Raw genomic sequence first — 18,123 nt, 5'->3', positions numbered from 1 at the left:
GCGCGCAAATGTGTTCAATGTTTCTTGAGCAGCAAATCAGCATATTAGAATGATTTCTGAAGGACCGTGTGACACTGAAGAGTGGAGTAATGATGCTGACAATTCAGCTTTGCATCACAGGAATAAATTACATTTTAAATTATATTCAAATAGAAAATTGTTCTTTTAAATCGTAATAATATTTCACAATTTTACTGTTTTTACTGTATTTCTGATCAAATAAATGCTGCCTTGGCGAGCATAAGAGACATTAAAAACAAAAACAAAAAAAATGTACCAACCACAATCTTTTGAACAGTAATGTACACATAAAACATACACATAAAATAAATGTATTCCACCTCTCTCTAAATCCAGTTAAAAATTGTGACAAATGCATAGTTTTTACATCAACGTGAGAAATCCAAATTGCTCCTATAATGCACTTTCTTGTTCTTGTACATTATTTTTAACTACAAAGACAACAAAAGTTTGCCTTTGCAATCATTAAAATGTAAAAAAAAAAAAAATAACTTTTTAGCTGATGTCACCAGTCCCTCTTACTTGTTCAAGTCCAACCATCAATCATAGAAATCACGGTAACACTTTATTTTAGGGTCTCTTAATTAGTTGCTTATTAGCATGCATATTACTAGAATATTAGCCATTTATTAGTAGTAATTAAGCACATATTAATGCCTTATTCTACATGACCTTGTTCTACATCCCTAATCCTACCCAATACCTAAACTTAACAACTACCTTACTAACTATTAATAAGCAGCAAATAAGGAATTTATTGAGGGAAAAGTCGTAGTTAAGAGTGAATAAGTGTTCCCTATTCTAAAGTGTTACCGAAATCACAAATCAATCACATCTCCATGGATGAAAGCAAGTCTCAAGTTCTCACTGAATATCCTTTTTCACTTTGAAATACGTCACACTACAGAAGTAACACTGTAGCACACGCTGTTGTCTTTGACCTAACGAAGTACAGAATCAATGATCGACTGGAAGAAAATGATAACGGGTTAGTCGATCAATGCACTATAAATATCATCAAACTCACTTATCCACATCTTCTACATATCACTATCCAATCAAGCAACATCAAGAAGAAACCAAAAACCCAATATCTCTGTAACCGTCAGCAGTGGAAGACATAGAATGGCTAGTTCTTACCTTCTTGAGGTGGCCACTGCGAGTCCCCACGAACACCACCGAATGACCTCCGTACGTGTACGCGGCCACGGACGCCATTCCGTCAGCGCGGTCGTCAAACAGAGGAGTGCCCTCAATGACCCTCAGTCCTCCGAGAGGCTGGTTCAGAACCAGGCCACAGAAATCATCGCCAATCTGCTTGGGCTACGGGACAAAACGAGAAACAATGCAGCATAATTAGTTAATATTCATAAGATTGTTTTTGTTCATGTTTTAGGCCTGACATGTGTAATAACAGACATTGCGGTCCAAAAGTCTACATTGAAAATGGGATTCAAATAAAATTTAAATTAAAAAAAAATAATAAAACAATGAATAATTCAACTAATGCATAATTAAAAAAAATAAAATAAAAATTGAATGTAAAACGAATACATAATATTTCAGATTCATAAAAAAACTATATCATGATAGTGTTAGCGAATCTATTGCAGTGATTTAAAACAAAAAACACACACAAAAAAAAAAAACCTAGCAAAGCAAAACGAAAATGAAACAAGTAAAAAAAAAAAAATGAATGGCATAAAATTAATACAAAATATGCAAAAAACACGAAACAAAACATTTTTAAATTCATTGCAAAAAGGTCAATACAAAAGATTTAAGATTCAGTTAAAACGACTACATGATGGGGTTAGCAAATAAGTGAATAAAAATAAAATAAAATAGTCTGTCTCATTAATATAGAATAATTACTTATTGGTGCTTTAAGGTAGATCTTTGGGACATTAAAGTTCAATCAAAATACAAAAACTAAAAAGTAATTTGTGGGCCAGATTTCAGGTTATACACTTAAATGTATTTACATATCACAAAAATAAAAAGGCATCCACACAAGCACACAAATACCCTGAAGACCCAACAACAGCTTTCTCCAGCTGTCGTCAAATCACAGCATCTCAGACAGGAAGTGCCAGCTAATAGATCAGACAGAGAAGAGCCACCCAAACAGAGACTGCAAAAGTGAGCCCATGGGGATCAGACCAGGGGCCGGCGCGCACCGACCGGTGAGACATGACATCATCCTGCAATCTACCTCACTGTCAGTGCTTTATCACTTCAGATGTGCTCTCTCCCGAAAGAGGCACCATTTACCCTCTGCGCGGCTCTGAAAAGCATTATTTCAGCCGCTTTTAATGGCTGTCCACTGACACAAAGGAGGAAAAACTACAAGAAAATCGCTGTATGTCATTTCTCCTCAAGGAAATGTCAGAAGAGTTATTCAAAAATCAATTGTGTTAACGAACATCTGCAACACATCAATCCGCCGAGTGATGATGTCATCGAGCACCAAACCTAGTCCCCCGGTTGATCCCGGAGGTGAACTATTGACTCATTACCAGGTTCTCGGAGCTCGACGGAAAACACAAAGCTATTTAATCTCTCTTCCTCTGGACCTCGGCATCCAACGCCACATAAAAAAACCTCAGTAAAGTGCAACGAGAGGTCAGCTTAGCCTGCGGATGAATGACATCAGTTCCAACAGCAAGACGTTTCACGGCGGTAATGACGAACATGAAGGTGCAACAGCAAAAGCCCAAATTCTTCGAGGCGATGGGCGTCTTGAGAGCGTGCCGTTGAATGATGATTGAGAGGGTGATGTTGGCCAGTGGAACGGCTTGTTTTTGTGCGCGCATATGAAGGGCTAAATGTATTAAACGAAGCCTGAGCTCGCGGCAGACACGCACGCTCTCATTATAAGACGGAGGGCCGTTGCCGTGCATGAGAAAGTGCTAATAAAACCCCGGCAGCAGTGGCGCTGGAATCAGGAGCAGATTTGCATCAGTCATGGGGAACCCTGTTGTTGCTCATAAAAACAACCACAACAACCCCCCCGCCCAAAAGGAACGAGGTCATCGGCACTCGCCATCTTCGCCCCATCTGCTCTAGCCGGGCCGTGAGGTGTTGTGCTATTGTTCCCGGCGCAATTACAGCCGTGGACGCAAATTGTCCTCTCGTCTGGTTGTCCTCCAGGCAAGTAAGAAGGAAAAACAAACTCAGCCGGCTTGCGCATGCTTTCTGTTATTTTTTCGAGGGGGAAAACATTGCTACTGTAGCGCGAGGAGAGTTTAAGTTTACAAGCACAGTCACTAAATAACTACCAGACAACTAACATATCAAACGACATGCAGCAAAATGATTCAATATGTACGCTAGGGTTGGTTCAAAACCAAAAATGTGGCTTCAGTACCTAGAAATTGAAGCTTTTGCTGAATATGCATGATACAACTGCATACTTAAAACAATTACTAAACTAATACACATTAAATCTGTCATGTTTATGCAGAAAACAAACAACTAGCTACTTTTAAATGGCTTCTGAATTAAGTGCAAGTCTTTTCCAGTTGATTTAAAATCATTTCTTTGAATATTCCAGTGCATGAGCATTACATATTATCATAATTTAGCAAGAAAATATCAACCATTAACTTGCTTTGCTCAAATAAGCACACATGAACATGAATAATGGCACAAAACCCCAAATTTGACAGCATAAACTTTCTTAAATGTACTCTTTTCCTCCGTCATGCATGCTCAGCGTTTCTTGTAAGAATGTGCATGGAATCTGCGTCGACCTTTGTAACACACTGAATATTAATAGAAATAATAATAGTCTATAAATTCCATAATCAATCAAAAGTGCATGTCTTGATGCATCCCTAATTGCCAATTTTAAATATGGGTTTTGTACCATGGTACTTTTTGGTGCCATCTCTACTGTTTGCTAATTAGCTTCAAAATTACAGGATGTTTAACCCCAAAGAAATTAATAATACCTAACCTTTGGAGAGAGTTGATGTAAACACACTATTTAAAGGATTTGCAAATTGCAGAACAAGCCTACGGCTGGCTTCGAGGCAGATAAATAACATCAAATCATAAGTGTGATTTGTCACCGAATTACAGGAGACAAATATTAAAGATTCATAAATAAAGCATCAAGGGTTTTCAGAGGCAGACCGTGTGTGGTACACTTGACTGGTTTAAAATGTCAGAGGCGTATTGATTTTGATGTCTAGCCATCACCTTCTTCATCTCTCACATAATAAGCTATTGCTTCCCACCCTGTCTGGTTTGAATAGATTTTTCATCAAAGATACATTACATCAGATTAAGATGTGTAATCATGTTAGACAGTTTCCCCTACACAGGCATTCCTGAAAAGTCTGCAACACGTCACAATTAGGTCAATGGGAATCATGTATAGCATCCACAAATTAGTTTTTCAGGAGCAACAATGGAAGAAAAAAACAACAACAACAGACAACAGACCGAAAGCCTATTATTATGCGAGGACGGAAACCCTTGGGTACCTACTGTGACATGAATACATCATTTAACAACATGATTTAAACAAGCAGGACATGTTCCTGGATCAACATTGGAATGACATTGCAATCAGTCAATAAGATAAGTTTAGGGACTTTAAAAAATATGGTCACACTTTATTTTAAGGTCCAGTTCTCACTATTAACTATTAACTACGACATTTGCCTCAGTAAATTTCTAATTACTGCTTAATTAATAGTTAATAAGGTAGTTGTTAAGTTTTAGTTTATGTATTGGGGTGTAGAATTGGGGATGTAGAATATAGTCATGCAGTATGTGCTTTATAAGTACTAATAAACAGCCAATATGCTAATAATATGCATGCTAATAAGCAACCAGTTAATATTGACAATTGGCCCCTATACTAAAGTGTTACCAAAAATATTATTTCCCTCTGATTTTAGGACATTTAAACTCATAGTTAGGGTGAAGAGATGCACCAATTTTACAATTCTGGCAATATCAATAAGCCAAATATGGCCACTTTTGTGAATCTATACTATGTGGGGGAAAAAAAGAAAATAATTTTTCCAGAGGAAAAATCACGAATCACAATAATTATAGTAAATGCAAAAATATTCCTGCTGAAAATCCACTATAAAAAAAGCATACGGTTTAAATTAGACAGTGACATGCATTCTTAAAAGAGAAGTGCGTGTCAGGAAATGGTGCACTCAAATGATTAAATATTTGCCATAATCTATTGTCATTCCTTTAAATTAGTGCTAGATATAAGGCAAGGGTGTCCTAACTGGGTCCTGGAGGGCCACTGTCCTGCAGAGTTTAGCTCCAACCCCAATTAAACACACCTGAATCAGCTAATCAAGCTCTTAGGCATGCTAGAAACTTCCAGGCAAATGTTTTGAGGCAAGTTGGAGCTAAACTGCAGGACAGTGGACCTACAGGATCCAGTTTGGACACCGCTGATATAAGGTAATAAAAAAAAAATTTAAATGGACTGAAACCATTAAAGATCCAACATAGGCGGATACAAATAAATTAATTAAAAACATACATATTGAGCGTTGTTGGTGCTGATGAATTGTGCATTGGGGCTTGCCCAATGACTGTGAGAGTGTGACTGTTCCATAAGAAGGTTGATAAAACAATGTTAATCCAAGAACCTGGAATCCAGGAATTTTTTGATGCTGAAGCAACATTCCTGTCAAGCAAACATAGTCCTACATACCCCTAACTAGTGGTCGACCGATATATCGGCCGATATTTAGCATTTTTGAAATATCGGCATTGGCCGATAAGTTTTTCTGTATGCATTCGAGGCAGGACTTTTATTTTGATGGCACTGATAACGGCAGTGCCTGAGCACACAGTGCTCACATTCTCCCTCTTGTTTATTGTTGTCGTGAACAGTTCTGTCTAATACGGATAGAAGTCGTCTGTCTAGGCTAATACTCAGATAGAACTGTCAAACAAAGGGATTAAAATGTACACAAAAAAGTATTATAATTATTGCTTTTATATTACTAGTAATAGAAAGGCATACATTATAAAACTTTCTCGTTTGCCGTCAGCATTCAGCAAATACGCATTATTTCATTGAAACAAATCTTTGAATTTCTAATGAACATTTGAATTTCACAAACTTAGTCAAATCCAGTTGTGAGATCTTGTGAAGTGTGCATGTGTATCGTGCATGATCGCGTGTTCTCTGTGTGACTTTCGGTACGCATTTACCCACTGTCATATTCATTTTCACTGTGTGCCGTATGTAAAATGAGAGTTATCTTGAAAAATATGATTCCCAATGCACACAAACTTCCCAGAATACTCAGTGCTCTGTTGGTTACAGTGTTTACTTCCTAAATATTAATTCAAATAAATACAATTATATCGGCCATCGGCCACCCTGCTTTCCAAGATATCCGCATCGGCTGGCAAAAAAACAATAGTATCGGCCCTCCCTCTCTCTCTTCCTTTTGACTGGACTCTATAAAGTATTGATTATATGTCTGTTGTTTTGTTTTTTGTTGGTTTGAATGGATGTTGTGATGTTGTGTGTAAAAAAAAAAAAAAAAAGTTGTTAAAAAAAGATTTGTATTTGGTAAGAACTCTGTAAAAACAAACAAAAAACCCCACAATATCGGTCAACCAGTACCCCTAACCTTAATCCCAAAAGCCAGAAAGAAATAATAAAGTTGATAAGAATAAGAACATTACTGTTGTTAATGCCAACCTCAACCCAACCCTAAGTGTAACCCTAAACCTACCTCAAAAATGTGATTGGTAGATCAAGGAAAGCTCCCTACTTGGCAAAATCGTGATCACAAATACTTGCAATAAAACAGATTCAGAGCAAAAAATTAATTAAAAGACTCACCGTATTAATACAAGGCAGTTCCTTGTTGAGCAACCATGGCAGAGACAGCTTTCCTTCCCCGCGGTAACACGACTTGATCCTCTCTCGCATGGCCAGGTTGATCTGGTGCAACGTGAAGAGGCACAGCACTGTTTCTCTCGGTGGGTTAGCCCTGTTCTTCTGACCCTGGGAAAAGATCACAAACAGGACATCCTCGTCCTCAGAGAGGCCGAGAGCCTGGGCCAGAATCTTCCCAGGACGGTGTTTGTAGGCGGCTTGGACAAGCCGGTATTCCACACCATCCTTGGTGCACCCAAGTGGAAACTCGACGTAGGAGTAGAATTCAGTGTCATTGGAGCACATGCGGACAATTTTTGAGGTAAAGAACTTCTCGCCTGTCGCATCCACCTGGGTGAGCTGGGTATCCAGTTGCAAAGTGAGGAAATAGATGTATGTACGGCTGGAGAACCCGTAAACGTAGTAGATGTCGAATGCGGGATATTGAGACAGGGTGTCTGAAGGTATCTTGATTTGAGAGGACACAAACTCATCTTGGTAAACCAAGCTGAACATTTCCATTTTCTCCTCATCTGCCACCAGTTTACGGCTGGATAGGGTTGGGAAATACTCGGATTTGCCATCGATGGCGGCGCCAATGAAGAGGCGGCTGTCACCTTTCTTTTTCTTCTTCAAGTCTCCGTCGTCATCGCCCACCACAACTCCAGCCATCCCATCTGGCTCTTTGGCTCCCGAGAGGTAGTGTTCTTTACGGTGATGCGGTTCACCAAGCTTGAAGAGATCTTCCAGCCGCAGGAACTGGCACACACCCTGCCAGATGCTTCCACAAGCCACCAGACGGTTGCCAGCGTAATCAACCAGCAGCAATTTGTTGACGTTGTCTGTGGATTCCAGTTTCTGCGTGCATGGTCGTACGCTGGGGGGCGGGTAGCACTTGGCGTTGTCCTCCACGGGACCCGTCTGGTGCGAGCGCATTTCGGTCAGATTGGCGGAGAGCTTATAGACTCGGTTTATCGCGCCGACGAACACCTCGCCAGTCTTGCGGTGCACGGTGAGGTGCGTGAGGCTCGTGTCTTTAACCCTGAAGCTCCCGGAGACTTCAGGGGGTTCAGTAGGAGTCATGGGAAACGCCATGTTGGTCCCGGTCAAAACAGAGACGGAAAATACCAGCAGCCACAAGGACCTCATGATTCCAAACCTTCTAATGTGGAGGGGGGAATGAGACAAAGCTCTTCCCTCAAGCGTATTCCAGGCTTTTTTTTCTTTTGCTGTCTCAGTGGTTCATGTCTACAATGAAAGAAGAGAGAGAAACAAGAAAAAAATTAGTTCGTTTGAAAATGGATTATGCAGGCAAAGCAATGTCTTATCTTTAAAAGTTTAATTGCATTAAAGGGGTCATCATACTTTACAATTTCATTTTCTCCCCCAAGACAATATTTTTTGCACAGAAAAACAGTCATAATTTAGTTTTTTGACCCACACTCTGACCCTTATAATCAAACAGCCCGTTTCCTGCCAGTTTGTAATAGAGTACAATATAGTTTGCACTACTCTTCATCCTTCAATAACAACCTCCTTCTAAAGCATGCCAAATTTTGATCATGCAATGATGATAATGCATTTAGTAGCGAAACTACTTGTTTGTAACATTGAGATTCTTTGGAAGGATATGCAACATGGCTGGAGCCATATAAAGCCACGAACACGTCTGGCAGATTTTCCCACATTTTACTGAGAATCCCTGAAGCTCAAACAATTGGCGTCATTAATGCCAAGATCTTGTATTCGATTCCCTGGGAACGCATCAACTTGATAAACTTGATAAAATGTATACCTTGTCTGCCATAAAACGCATCCAACTTCCTTCGTACTACTTCACCGTGATTAATGAGGCCAAGTTTCTGAACATCAAATCAGCATTGTTGGTGCGTAAATGTCAATAGTTATGTGTTGCACGTATTTATCTGTCTTGTACACATGCACAAGAGGCGCTCTTGCAGACTCTTACCGGAAATGAAGCTTGGAGTTCTAGCAGAATGAACTTTGACAATAACCGATTTTAAAACCCAACAATCAGAATTTCAGCACTTCTGCCTGAGACTCAATCCATCCCTGTCTGCTCTCCATTTGGAGGCATTAGAGACTCAGAGTGGACTGTGAGCCAGTGCGTGACAGCTGGGTGAGGGGATTTTGGGGGTATGTATTGATCGAGTGGCTTCTGTTGGTGCCAAGCCTTGTCACTCCCACTCCTTTCACTCAATGGATTGCTAATAAACCTTTATGGTCATTGCAAGCACTAATCCCAAGCGCATTTGTTAATTAGGAAGCAGCCCTTAACCAGACAGCAAGAACAGGGATGGGAATCATAGGGAATTTAACGATTCCGATTCAAGTGATTCTGTATTTTTAACAATTCTTTGCGATTTGGCGAAGAAAAGGATGGTCAATAGAGACAAATGTTGTCAAATGGCGATTAGTTTACATTTCAAAACAATAATGCAGGGTTCCCACACTTTGTGACAAATTCATTTCCATGACCTTTTCATGACCTTTCCAAATAATTCTAATTACTAAATAAGAATAGCCTATATAAAATCGATTCAAAGTGAGATCAATTCAATCGCTAAAGTATCATTCTGGGAACGTGTTTAACCAATGAACTGAACAGAATCAAATTTTGTGGTTACAATCAGACTGGCTTGAAAGTCAATTTTCTGCAACATAACAACTACATGCAACTTATATTCATTTTAGAAACTCTATGGCTTTTCTAGGCCTGGAAAATGGAATTTAAATATGTCCTGATATAACCACGTTTTCCTTGACTACGGAAACCCGAATAATGGTAAAGAAGAAATAAATTGTATACAATTACTTAATAAATGCATTAAAATAAATGTTTAATATTTAAAAAATCCAAATGAATACACAACATGAAATGGTGCACTTTTACAGACTGCACGAATTTATGAATCTCACACACTCCGTCCAGAGCTGTTAACCGAATGCCATGAAAATCATTCGCTTTTATTTAAAATAAAAAAGGATCTAGTATTGAATGAGAGAACCTTTCTCAATTTTTAAACCTGAGCAAGACGTAAGATCACAGAGAGAAGACAGAAAGAACACAAAAAACACAGCGAGAGGTTATAGCACCATTTCATTCGCTCTTGGAAAATTTAACACAAGCGGTTTGCAGATCAAACACATCGGTCGTTTGTTCAATCACTGCTTCCCCCCACTGGGCAGAACAGCAGGAATGAAAGAGGTCTGCATGGCTTCTGTTGTCTGTCTCCCTTTCTTTCTGCCTTTCTCCCTTTCCAAAGAGAAGAGAAGAGAAGGGAAGGGAAGGGAAGGGTCGGGAAGGGCCACATTAAGCACACACAGGCGGAATAAGGCTTCACTTCAACCACAGCCTAAGCACTACAGTTTTTCTGCATATGGTAGGACTAAAACGTCTTGCTTCAATTTGTCTCTGGAAAACATGTGCTCAAGCTACTGCCACAACATTTTTATTCAATAATACATCACAATATTCAATTCTCACTATACTGTAGAGCTACTTTAGATATTTGTATCAATACTTTGACATGTTCAGTTAATGAAAAGCAGGTTTTAAATAACTTTCTCCACAAATTTAAATCGCAATTTAAAAATTTACAACAATTCAACTGAAACCTGCATGGTTTAAAAAAATAAATAAATAAAAATTGCACCAGATTCCTGTAATTTAACGTTGCTGGAAAATGCTGGAAAAAAAAAAAAAAAAAAAAAAAAAATCACTGCAGACTTCAGGTTCCTAAAATCCGAAATCCTTGCTCATTGTATTATAAATGATGTATTGTAATATATTCCCTGATTTGCAGGAGAAGCTATTGAACAGCAATCACAGTAATTTCATTAGCACAGTAGAAGCCTGCTGGTCCCAGTGAAAAAGCTGAATGCCTAAGCAGAATGCTTTAACCCAGAAAAGACAGACAGAGAGAGATAGTCACATAAGCGTCAGGGGGTATCTGCTCAGATCTAAGCATTACTGTACTTGTTAATAGCAAATTAGGCTGATTTGACAGTCTTTACAGTGTTTCTGGCTGTTTTCATAATGGTAAACACACGACGGGTGGCCATGGAGCTCTGCAAATGCCAAATAATATCGAAATTAAATCATTCACACTAAATTTCCCATCAAAACAGAGCAGAGATAAAGCAAACACATGCAAGTTGAGGAAAGCATTAGCGTCCATCAGCACTCTAAAGTGTCTAAGCGCTGGCGGAGTTGGCAAATCCGCACCGACCCAAAACAAATATTTATTCGAGAACGTGACAGACAGTTTGGGCGTTCTGCAATTTCTCAAGCGCGTCAATATTTCTGACAAACGCCCCCCTGTGACCTTTCTGCCCATCCTCAACTGTAAACAAGAAGCCGGGTGGAATCCTGATGAGACGAGCAGCGCTGAGCCCATAAAACCACCAGCTTCACATGCCAACGCGTGTTTGTGCGTGTTATTTTAAAGCACCCAGGTGAAATGGACTCATCTATAAGCCTTGTTTTTCAACACTAATTTTAGCTCACTGCTGCCCCTCTTCATCACTGGTGAATTAACACATCAATCAGTTTGGTCACTTGCTGGAAAAATAATGGACGGTTTCAGATTCAGCCCTCGAGTCCAATGGCACGGTTAAAACTCGGGCAGAGAGGAACAGAGAGGACGGTTTTGTGCGATAGGAGAGCTCGTGGTTAGCGGTTCAGGAAAGAGAGAGAATCACACGATCACCTGACACGCTACAGTCGGGGTGAAGCAAGTGCCGTGACATATCAATAACACAGAAAAGATTCATTATTTCCCTTCGCAGGGAAAAAGCAAAACAAAACAAGTTCTGAAGCCTGTCTGCTGCGCTTTGACACATCTGCTAAATGATTTTAAATGACACGGGCAGGTAATCCAAATATTTACCATGGAAATCACAGTCTCTGTCAAAACAACTTAAATTACCAATGGACAGAAAATATAGTGATAAAAGGATCTAAAGCCTTTTTTAAACATTTTTCATTGTCATCTTCATTTAACACATGATCCTTCAGAAATCATTCTAATTTTCTGATTTGCTGCTAAAAAAAAAACATTTATTTTTATTATCATTATGTTGAAAACAGCCGAGTAGAATTTTTTCATGTGTCTTTGATGAAAAGAAAGTTCAGAAGAACAACATTTATCTGAAACAGAAATCATTAGAAATGTCTATATCATCACTTTTGATCAATTTAAAGCATCCTTGCTGAATAAAAGTATTAATTTCTATCATTCTAGAATTTCTTTTGATCTTTGGATATTTCTATTCATCAAAGAATCCTGTAAAATGTACTCAACTGTTTTAAATATTGATCATGATAATATAATAAATGTTTCTGGAACAGCATATATATATATATACACATACAGATAAAAAGATAGATATTACAATAGCAACCATGATACTACAGTGGAAAACATGTTCACCATGGTAAATCTTTGTATTGGAAAGGATTGTAAATTTACCGAACATTATTACAGAGAGAGAGAGAGAGAGAGAGAGAAATAGATCACTAGTCCATCTAATCAAGGACTCACAACAGCATCCTCTTCTCCTCACTCCTGTAATGAGGGTCAACAGCTCTTGATTAGAACGAAGACGATGGAAAGAGAAAAAAATAAATCTAAATTGTTCTTTTCACAGGATTGGACATGATATCACACATGGATGAATCCACACTGAGACCCATCAGGCCAACAGAGAAGCATAAACACCTCAAATAAACTTCATAATGCTGCTGCCTCATCCGCTTCAATCATCGTGACTGTGGTAATCAGGGGTGTTTGCTGAATCATAAATGCATAAACATAAATCTGTTATTCTTCTGTCTCCATTCTGTCTCCCGAGCACAACCCAGTTACATAAATATAGGATGCGCATGGGAAAATGCAAATGTATACAAGAGTATGATCTGCAAAGTTGTATATTAAACAATAAGTTATTTAAGTTTAATAAAAATAATTATTCTTATTTAAAATGTTATTATTAAATACGCAATTATTTATATAAAATAAATATTATATTTAACAGTTTTATTAAATATAGCAACATATTTATAATAAAATAAGAAATTATATAAGCTGTTCTAAAGTTATTATAATTTCAAATTAAATTATATATTTAAATAACGCTAAAATATTAACAACTATGGCAAACTCATAATGCATGACACTAAAATCTGACACATGCAGATCAATTAAAAACATCATAGAAGTGACTACATCTACAAAATCCAACTCAGACTAAATAAACTATGGACTCTGATAGATTTATGTGCAATGCTACAGAAATAATCAATATATTGATTTCTAAATCTACTTTTGCCTTGTCTGTTCAATGCTTTCATCTGCCGAAGTAGCAATGTCTTTGAAAGATCTTCATTTAGAGGACTTTTCTCAGCAAATATTGATATGTGTGATTCATCATGATTTCATTTGACAAATTAACTGGCTTATCGTGTAATTAGCTTAAATAGGGTTTTTAATTGATTGACAACCCAAATATAAAACAAAACCATTGTCGGAATGGCTTCATACTAATGCGAACGGTTCAAACATTCTTCCCAAGCTTCTTCTTCTCTACAAAAATATTGTTTCAAATGAAAAAAGAGCAAAGTAAAATAAAACCCAAGTCATTTGATATAACTGACAGAGCTTGAGGCAAATATCATATGCTGTATCTGTTGGCAAGACGCTGCCGTGGCCATAAGCAGCTCTGTCCTCGAGTGACCACAATATTGAGTCAACAAAGGGCCAGAACCTCCATACATTCAATCCCCAAAATAATTCAGCTTCACATATATAGTGCACTTTTCTTCGGAGGGTCACAACCCTGAGCATTATGAGCTCTCCGGGTCACAGAAGGTGGCTGAGGAACCACCACGTGTCCTCCGATTATTTCCTCTTTTTGTTGTTTTAGTTTCGAGTCTCATCCTGTTGGAGGCCGGGGTCAAAAATTGTGTTTACGTTCTCGCTTTCACTCCTCAAATGATTGTCTATGTGGAAACAAAACATAGCAAACACACACTGAAATAAATTTGATCTAGAAATACATTTTCTCTCAGAAAAAAAATTCACTCAGAAATGGCTAGTATTATTACACAGAAACTATTCCAATAATCTGTGCAACAATCTCTAAAACATTTTACAGTAGCACTAATGATATGATAAAAGTGCAAAAGTTACCAAAACTAGATTTACTGACTTATTAACCAAAGTCCGCCCAACCTCAAATTTCTACAATATTATGGTCCCTAAATATGACTCATATCACTCATTTGACTCTTTCTAATAGTCTGCCAATCATAAATATAAAAAGTTACAGACATTATTAAGGGTCGGAAATACTGCATTTTGAATGAAAAAAAGAGGTTGTGATGGATAACTGTGCAATCTGTTTAATAGTCTTTGACACATCTAATAATTTAACACAAATTTTAAAGACATGTTTTTTAATATTTGTCAGCTGAAAAGTCAAAATTCAGCTACACAACTATAAAACCCATTTAAACGACAAGTGTCAGCCTTGTTTTCATTCACAAAATATTAAATATGACTTCTAGCCTGACTAGGCACTTTCTATCTAACTGAACTTAAAAACGTAAGTTCAGTTGTTGGATTAAATTTATAAGTATAATAAAATTGTCTGGACAACTATATCAATGACCTAACCATAACCCTAACAGTCAATTATCCTGACTGTTGAATCTCATATAACTTAAAAAAATTGAGTTGAAATTGCTACATTTTTATGAGTTGAAGTAATAGAGAAACATGTTTCCATGACTTTTGACTATATCAATAGCGAAATTTGAAACACTGACTAGTCACCCAACACAAAAAATAGGAATACTATTTGAATCAGAGATAAATTATTCACATTGAGAAGTAAATTACTACTCAAGTCACAGCAACACTACAAACCGTGGCATCGGATTCCTCATTTTAAACTTAACTTAGTTGTTACTAATAAGACCTCCACACACTACTAATCAAACAACAAGAAGTTTACGCCATCTTTAGTATTTCGAGCTAAACATTAAACCTTAATCCAATGTAACAAGACAAATCCACCAGCCTAAACCATTGGGAAGGCAGCAGGCAGAGAGAGAGAGAGAGAGAGAGAGCGAGAGAGTTTGAGAACAGACAGTAGCTATTGTTCAGTGATTAGCACCAGCCGTGACTCCACATGGCAGTTGTACTCATGGCTTACTCACAGGACGAGAGCACAACGCTGCCGTTTTATTCCGCACTCAAGGATATCCAGAGCCGCTCTTTGACATCACAAGGCCAGAGTACGCAGGACAGTAACCTTGCTCTGAGGCGAGCGAATCACAGCGCAAATTTACAGTTGAGATTTATCCTCAGGTGCTCGGCCGGCGGTAATCAAACAGACAACTAAATAGCATGTGCCCTGATGAAAGAGGGCAGAGGGCGACAGCGGCTGCGTTGATATAGAGATGATCACAGCCAGCACAAGGTCGGCAGAACTGTGCTTCAATTGACGAGGACGGGTTATTCATAAACCAGCACTGATCTCATCAACGCAACATCGTCTAATAATGCAGCAAGAAAAAAACACTAGTACTTACAGCTGAAACACATTGAGCAGCCTTGCTTTGAATTCAGTGGGCGTTTGTTTCAGTCCTGGGGGTGAGACATGTGGCCTATAACTCATCTACACATGTACGTGACCAGAAACGCCAGGTAACTCGTGAAGCTTATCGGTTCTACGTAGTAGAGCCATAACAGCAGACAGTTGTCTCCCTGCTTACAAACAACTTTCTATTTTTACATCAGTGGCCAATTTGTTGGTTAATGCACTGATTGAATTTATTTATGGAGGTATTTCCAGCCCAAATCAATCCATTTAGGTTCGCTACACTGCAGTTTCATCTATCCTAAAGAAAATGTAATTTCACATAGGAGCCAATCGAGCAAAACACATTGAATCTATATGGAATCTCTATTATATCCAAATAAATCAGGTTACAAAAGAAAGTGCAAAACTACTGGAAATACATAAACATTGATTGATTATACATGTATCCATCTATAAAAAAATACTGTGTATATATAAAGAGAGAGAGATGAACAGATAGACGGATAGTTAGCCAGACAGTATGTATACATACATAAGTAAATGTAAATAATATATATACACATTTAAAATCTAAATTAAATATATAAATACATTTAGGCTATAAGATTTTATAAGAATATTTAATAAAATAAAAATTGACAATAATAGTGTTTTTTTTTTGTTTGTTTGTTTTTAAATAATGTTACAACTTAAATTCAATACAAACCATATGTATTATTTAATATATGGCGTTAGATCACGCTCTCATATTAATTTCATTTCCCCATGCAGATCATCTATCATTTCCCCAAAGCATATATTCCGATATAGAGATCGGAGATAAGAGATTGTTTTCGGTTAGGTGTAAAACGCGTTTTGCTCGGTTCCCTCCTCCACAGCTCCGAACATCCTCCAGCGGAGTTCGTACTAATCTCAGCCCGGGTGAGAGCATCCCTGATCCGGCTACTGCAGGCAGCCACAGCCCCTCTCCTCTCCACCCAAACATGGATCAAACTGGCACCCAAGGATTTGAATGATCAGATTTGGTACAAACCCATCAATTGCATCTTATCGCGGGGATCTCAACGCATCAATTAGCTATGCAAGGAAATAAACGAAATCAATGTGCAAATTAAGCAATACGTTTGATTTTAGTTTAGGCTTTAATGGGAGGAACACCATTTGGGTCATTTGCCTAGAGGAAAACAATATTTTAGTCATGTGACTTACAGATGTGACAGCCAAACAGATTGAGTGCATGATATCACCTTTTTCCTAGTATCTATTCAATCTGCCTGTATTAATTAACTAAAACAATGCTTTTTTCTTTAATTACGACCCCTGATTGTGGTCTGTACTGTATATCCAAAGCAACTTTCCATCTGAAATGTCAATATGCATGTGTTAGATCCATGCACAACCACCAACAGGCAAGACTGGAATAATTATCCATTGTGTATTGACTACTAAAAAACAGTCAAGTCATTTCAATGCATTTCTTAATGCACGACACAAACGCACGGATTTTTTTTCTTTTCGTTTTTTTTTTTACCTCCTTTTAGCTAAACACTGCTTTTAATGCCTCCTTTGTTCTTGCTGGCTTTATTGACCACATCCATCAGGATCATTTCCAAACAGCGGTTTAACCATCTATCCTCTCATCTAAGAGATCGCGTTGTTTTTTGTGGTAAAAGAAGCACGCGTTACATCTCCGGATCATGCATTCACGATTTCGCTACAATAAAGCCATGCATCAGAATGAATCGTTCGCGCGAATGTTTGTGTATCACTCGTACCTGTGTTCAAAGTGCAACAGTTACATCCACAGTTGGGTTTTGTAGAGCCCCTCTGTGCGTATCGCAGGCGGATTCGGAGATATAGCTTAATTTCCCAGTGCAAAACGCCCGTATGCAGCCGTAAATGAGCTCAACGCGTCGATGGCATGGTATTCTCCAGTCCGTACCTCAAGAAAGCGTCGCGCTTTACTTTAGAAGCGTGGAGTCGCAGCTATAGCTTTAAAATGGAGCGTACCATTCGGATGGTAGGGGAGCGGCAAGACTCGTATAAGCGTATATGTTTTGAAGGGACTTAGAATAACTCAGTCACACAATGATTGAGTTTTGTTTTAATTTAATCTCAAGAAATAGCGGAATGTCTTATCATAATTTAAGAACCGCGTGAATGTTTTTACAGTGTTGTTGTCAATCATCCCGCCCTTCATCTAGGATTCTCTAGCAACCCAGATGTTGAGTAGACTGTAAAAACAGACGGATATGTCTGGATTACAACAATTAAGGTCATGATGCTGGGAGATGAGAAATTGGTTGCATCTTTGGCTAATAAATACAGACTAACCATTTAATCTTCCAGTCAACAAAAATTAATATATCACCCAGAAAGGAAGATACCACCCTGAAAAGATTCATTTCACTTCCCAGTTCTGTTCTTATGAAATCAAATTTGGACTTTTGTGGTTTTGAGTCAATGTTTATTTGTTTTAAAGTCATCTATATGCTAGCGTTCTCCCAAATGTTGACCAAATATTTTTATGCACATTCATTCTCTTATGGGAAAACGAATCAAAACTATTGATTAATGTCACATTTACC

General features: G+C 38.1%; 1 protein-coding gene across 1 annotated transcript in view; it reads right to left on the bottom strand.

Moving 5' to 3' along the window:
• Window positions 1–17,508, bottom strand: part of plxna3 (plexin A3) — a 174,232-nt gene extending 156,724 nt beyond the window's left edge. The window contains exons 1-3 of the mRNA XM_058784778.1: window positions 17,311–17,508; window positions 6,869–8,152; window positions 1,162–1,344 (exon numbers count right to left, since the gene is read on the bottom strand). Coding sequence (XP_058640761.1) covers window positions 1,162–1,344; window positions 6,869–8,053 — 1,368 coding nt within the window. The 5' untranslated portion in view covers window positions 8,054–8,152; window positions 17,311–17,508. The remainder of the gene's footprint in view (window positions 1–1,161; window positions 1,345–6,868; window positions 8,153–17,310) is intronic.
• Window positions 17,509–18,123: the final 615 nt, after the last annotated feature.

Source organism: Onychostoma macrolepis, chromosome 08, assembly GCF_012432095.1.
Source record: "Onychostoma macrolepis isolate SWU-2019 chromosome 08, ASM1243209v1, whole genome shotgun sequence".
Lineage (NCBI taxonomy): Eukaryota > Metazoa > Chordata > Actinopteri > Cypriniformes > Cyprinidae > Onychostoma > Onychostoma macrolepis.
This window is presented reverse-complemented; position numbering and strand designations above follow the sequence as displayed.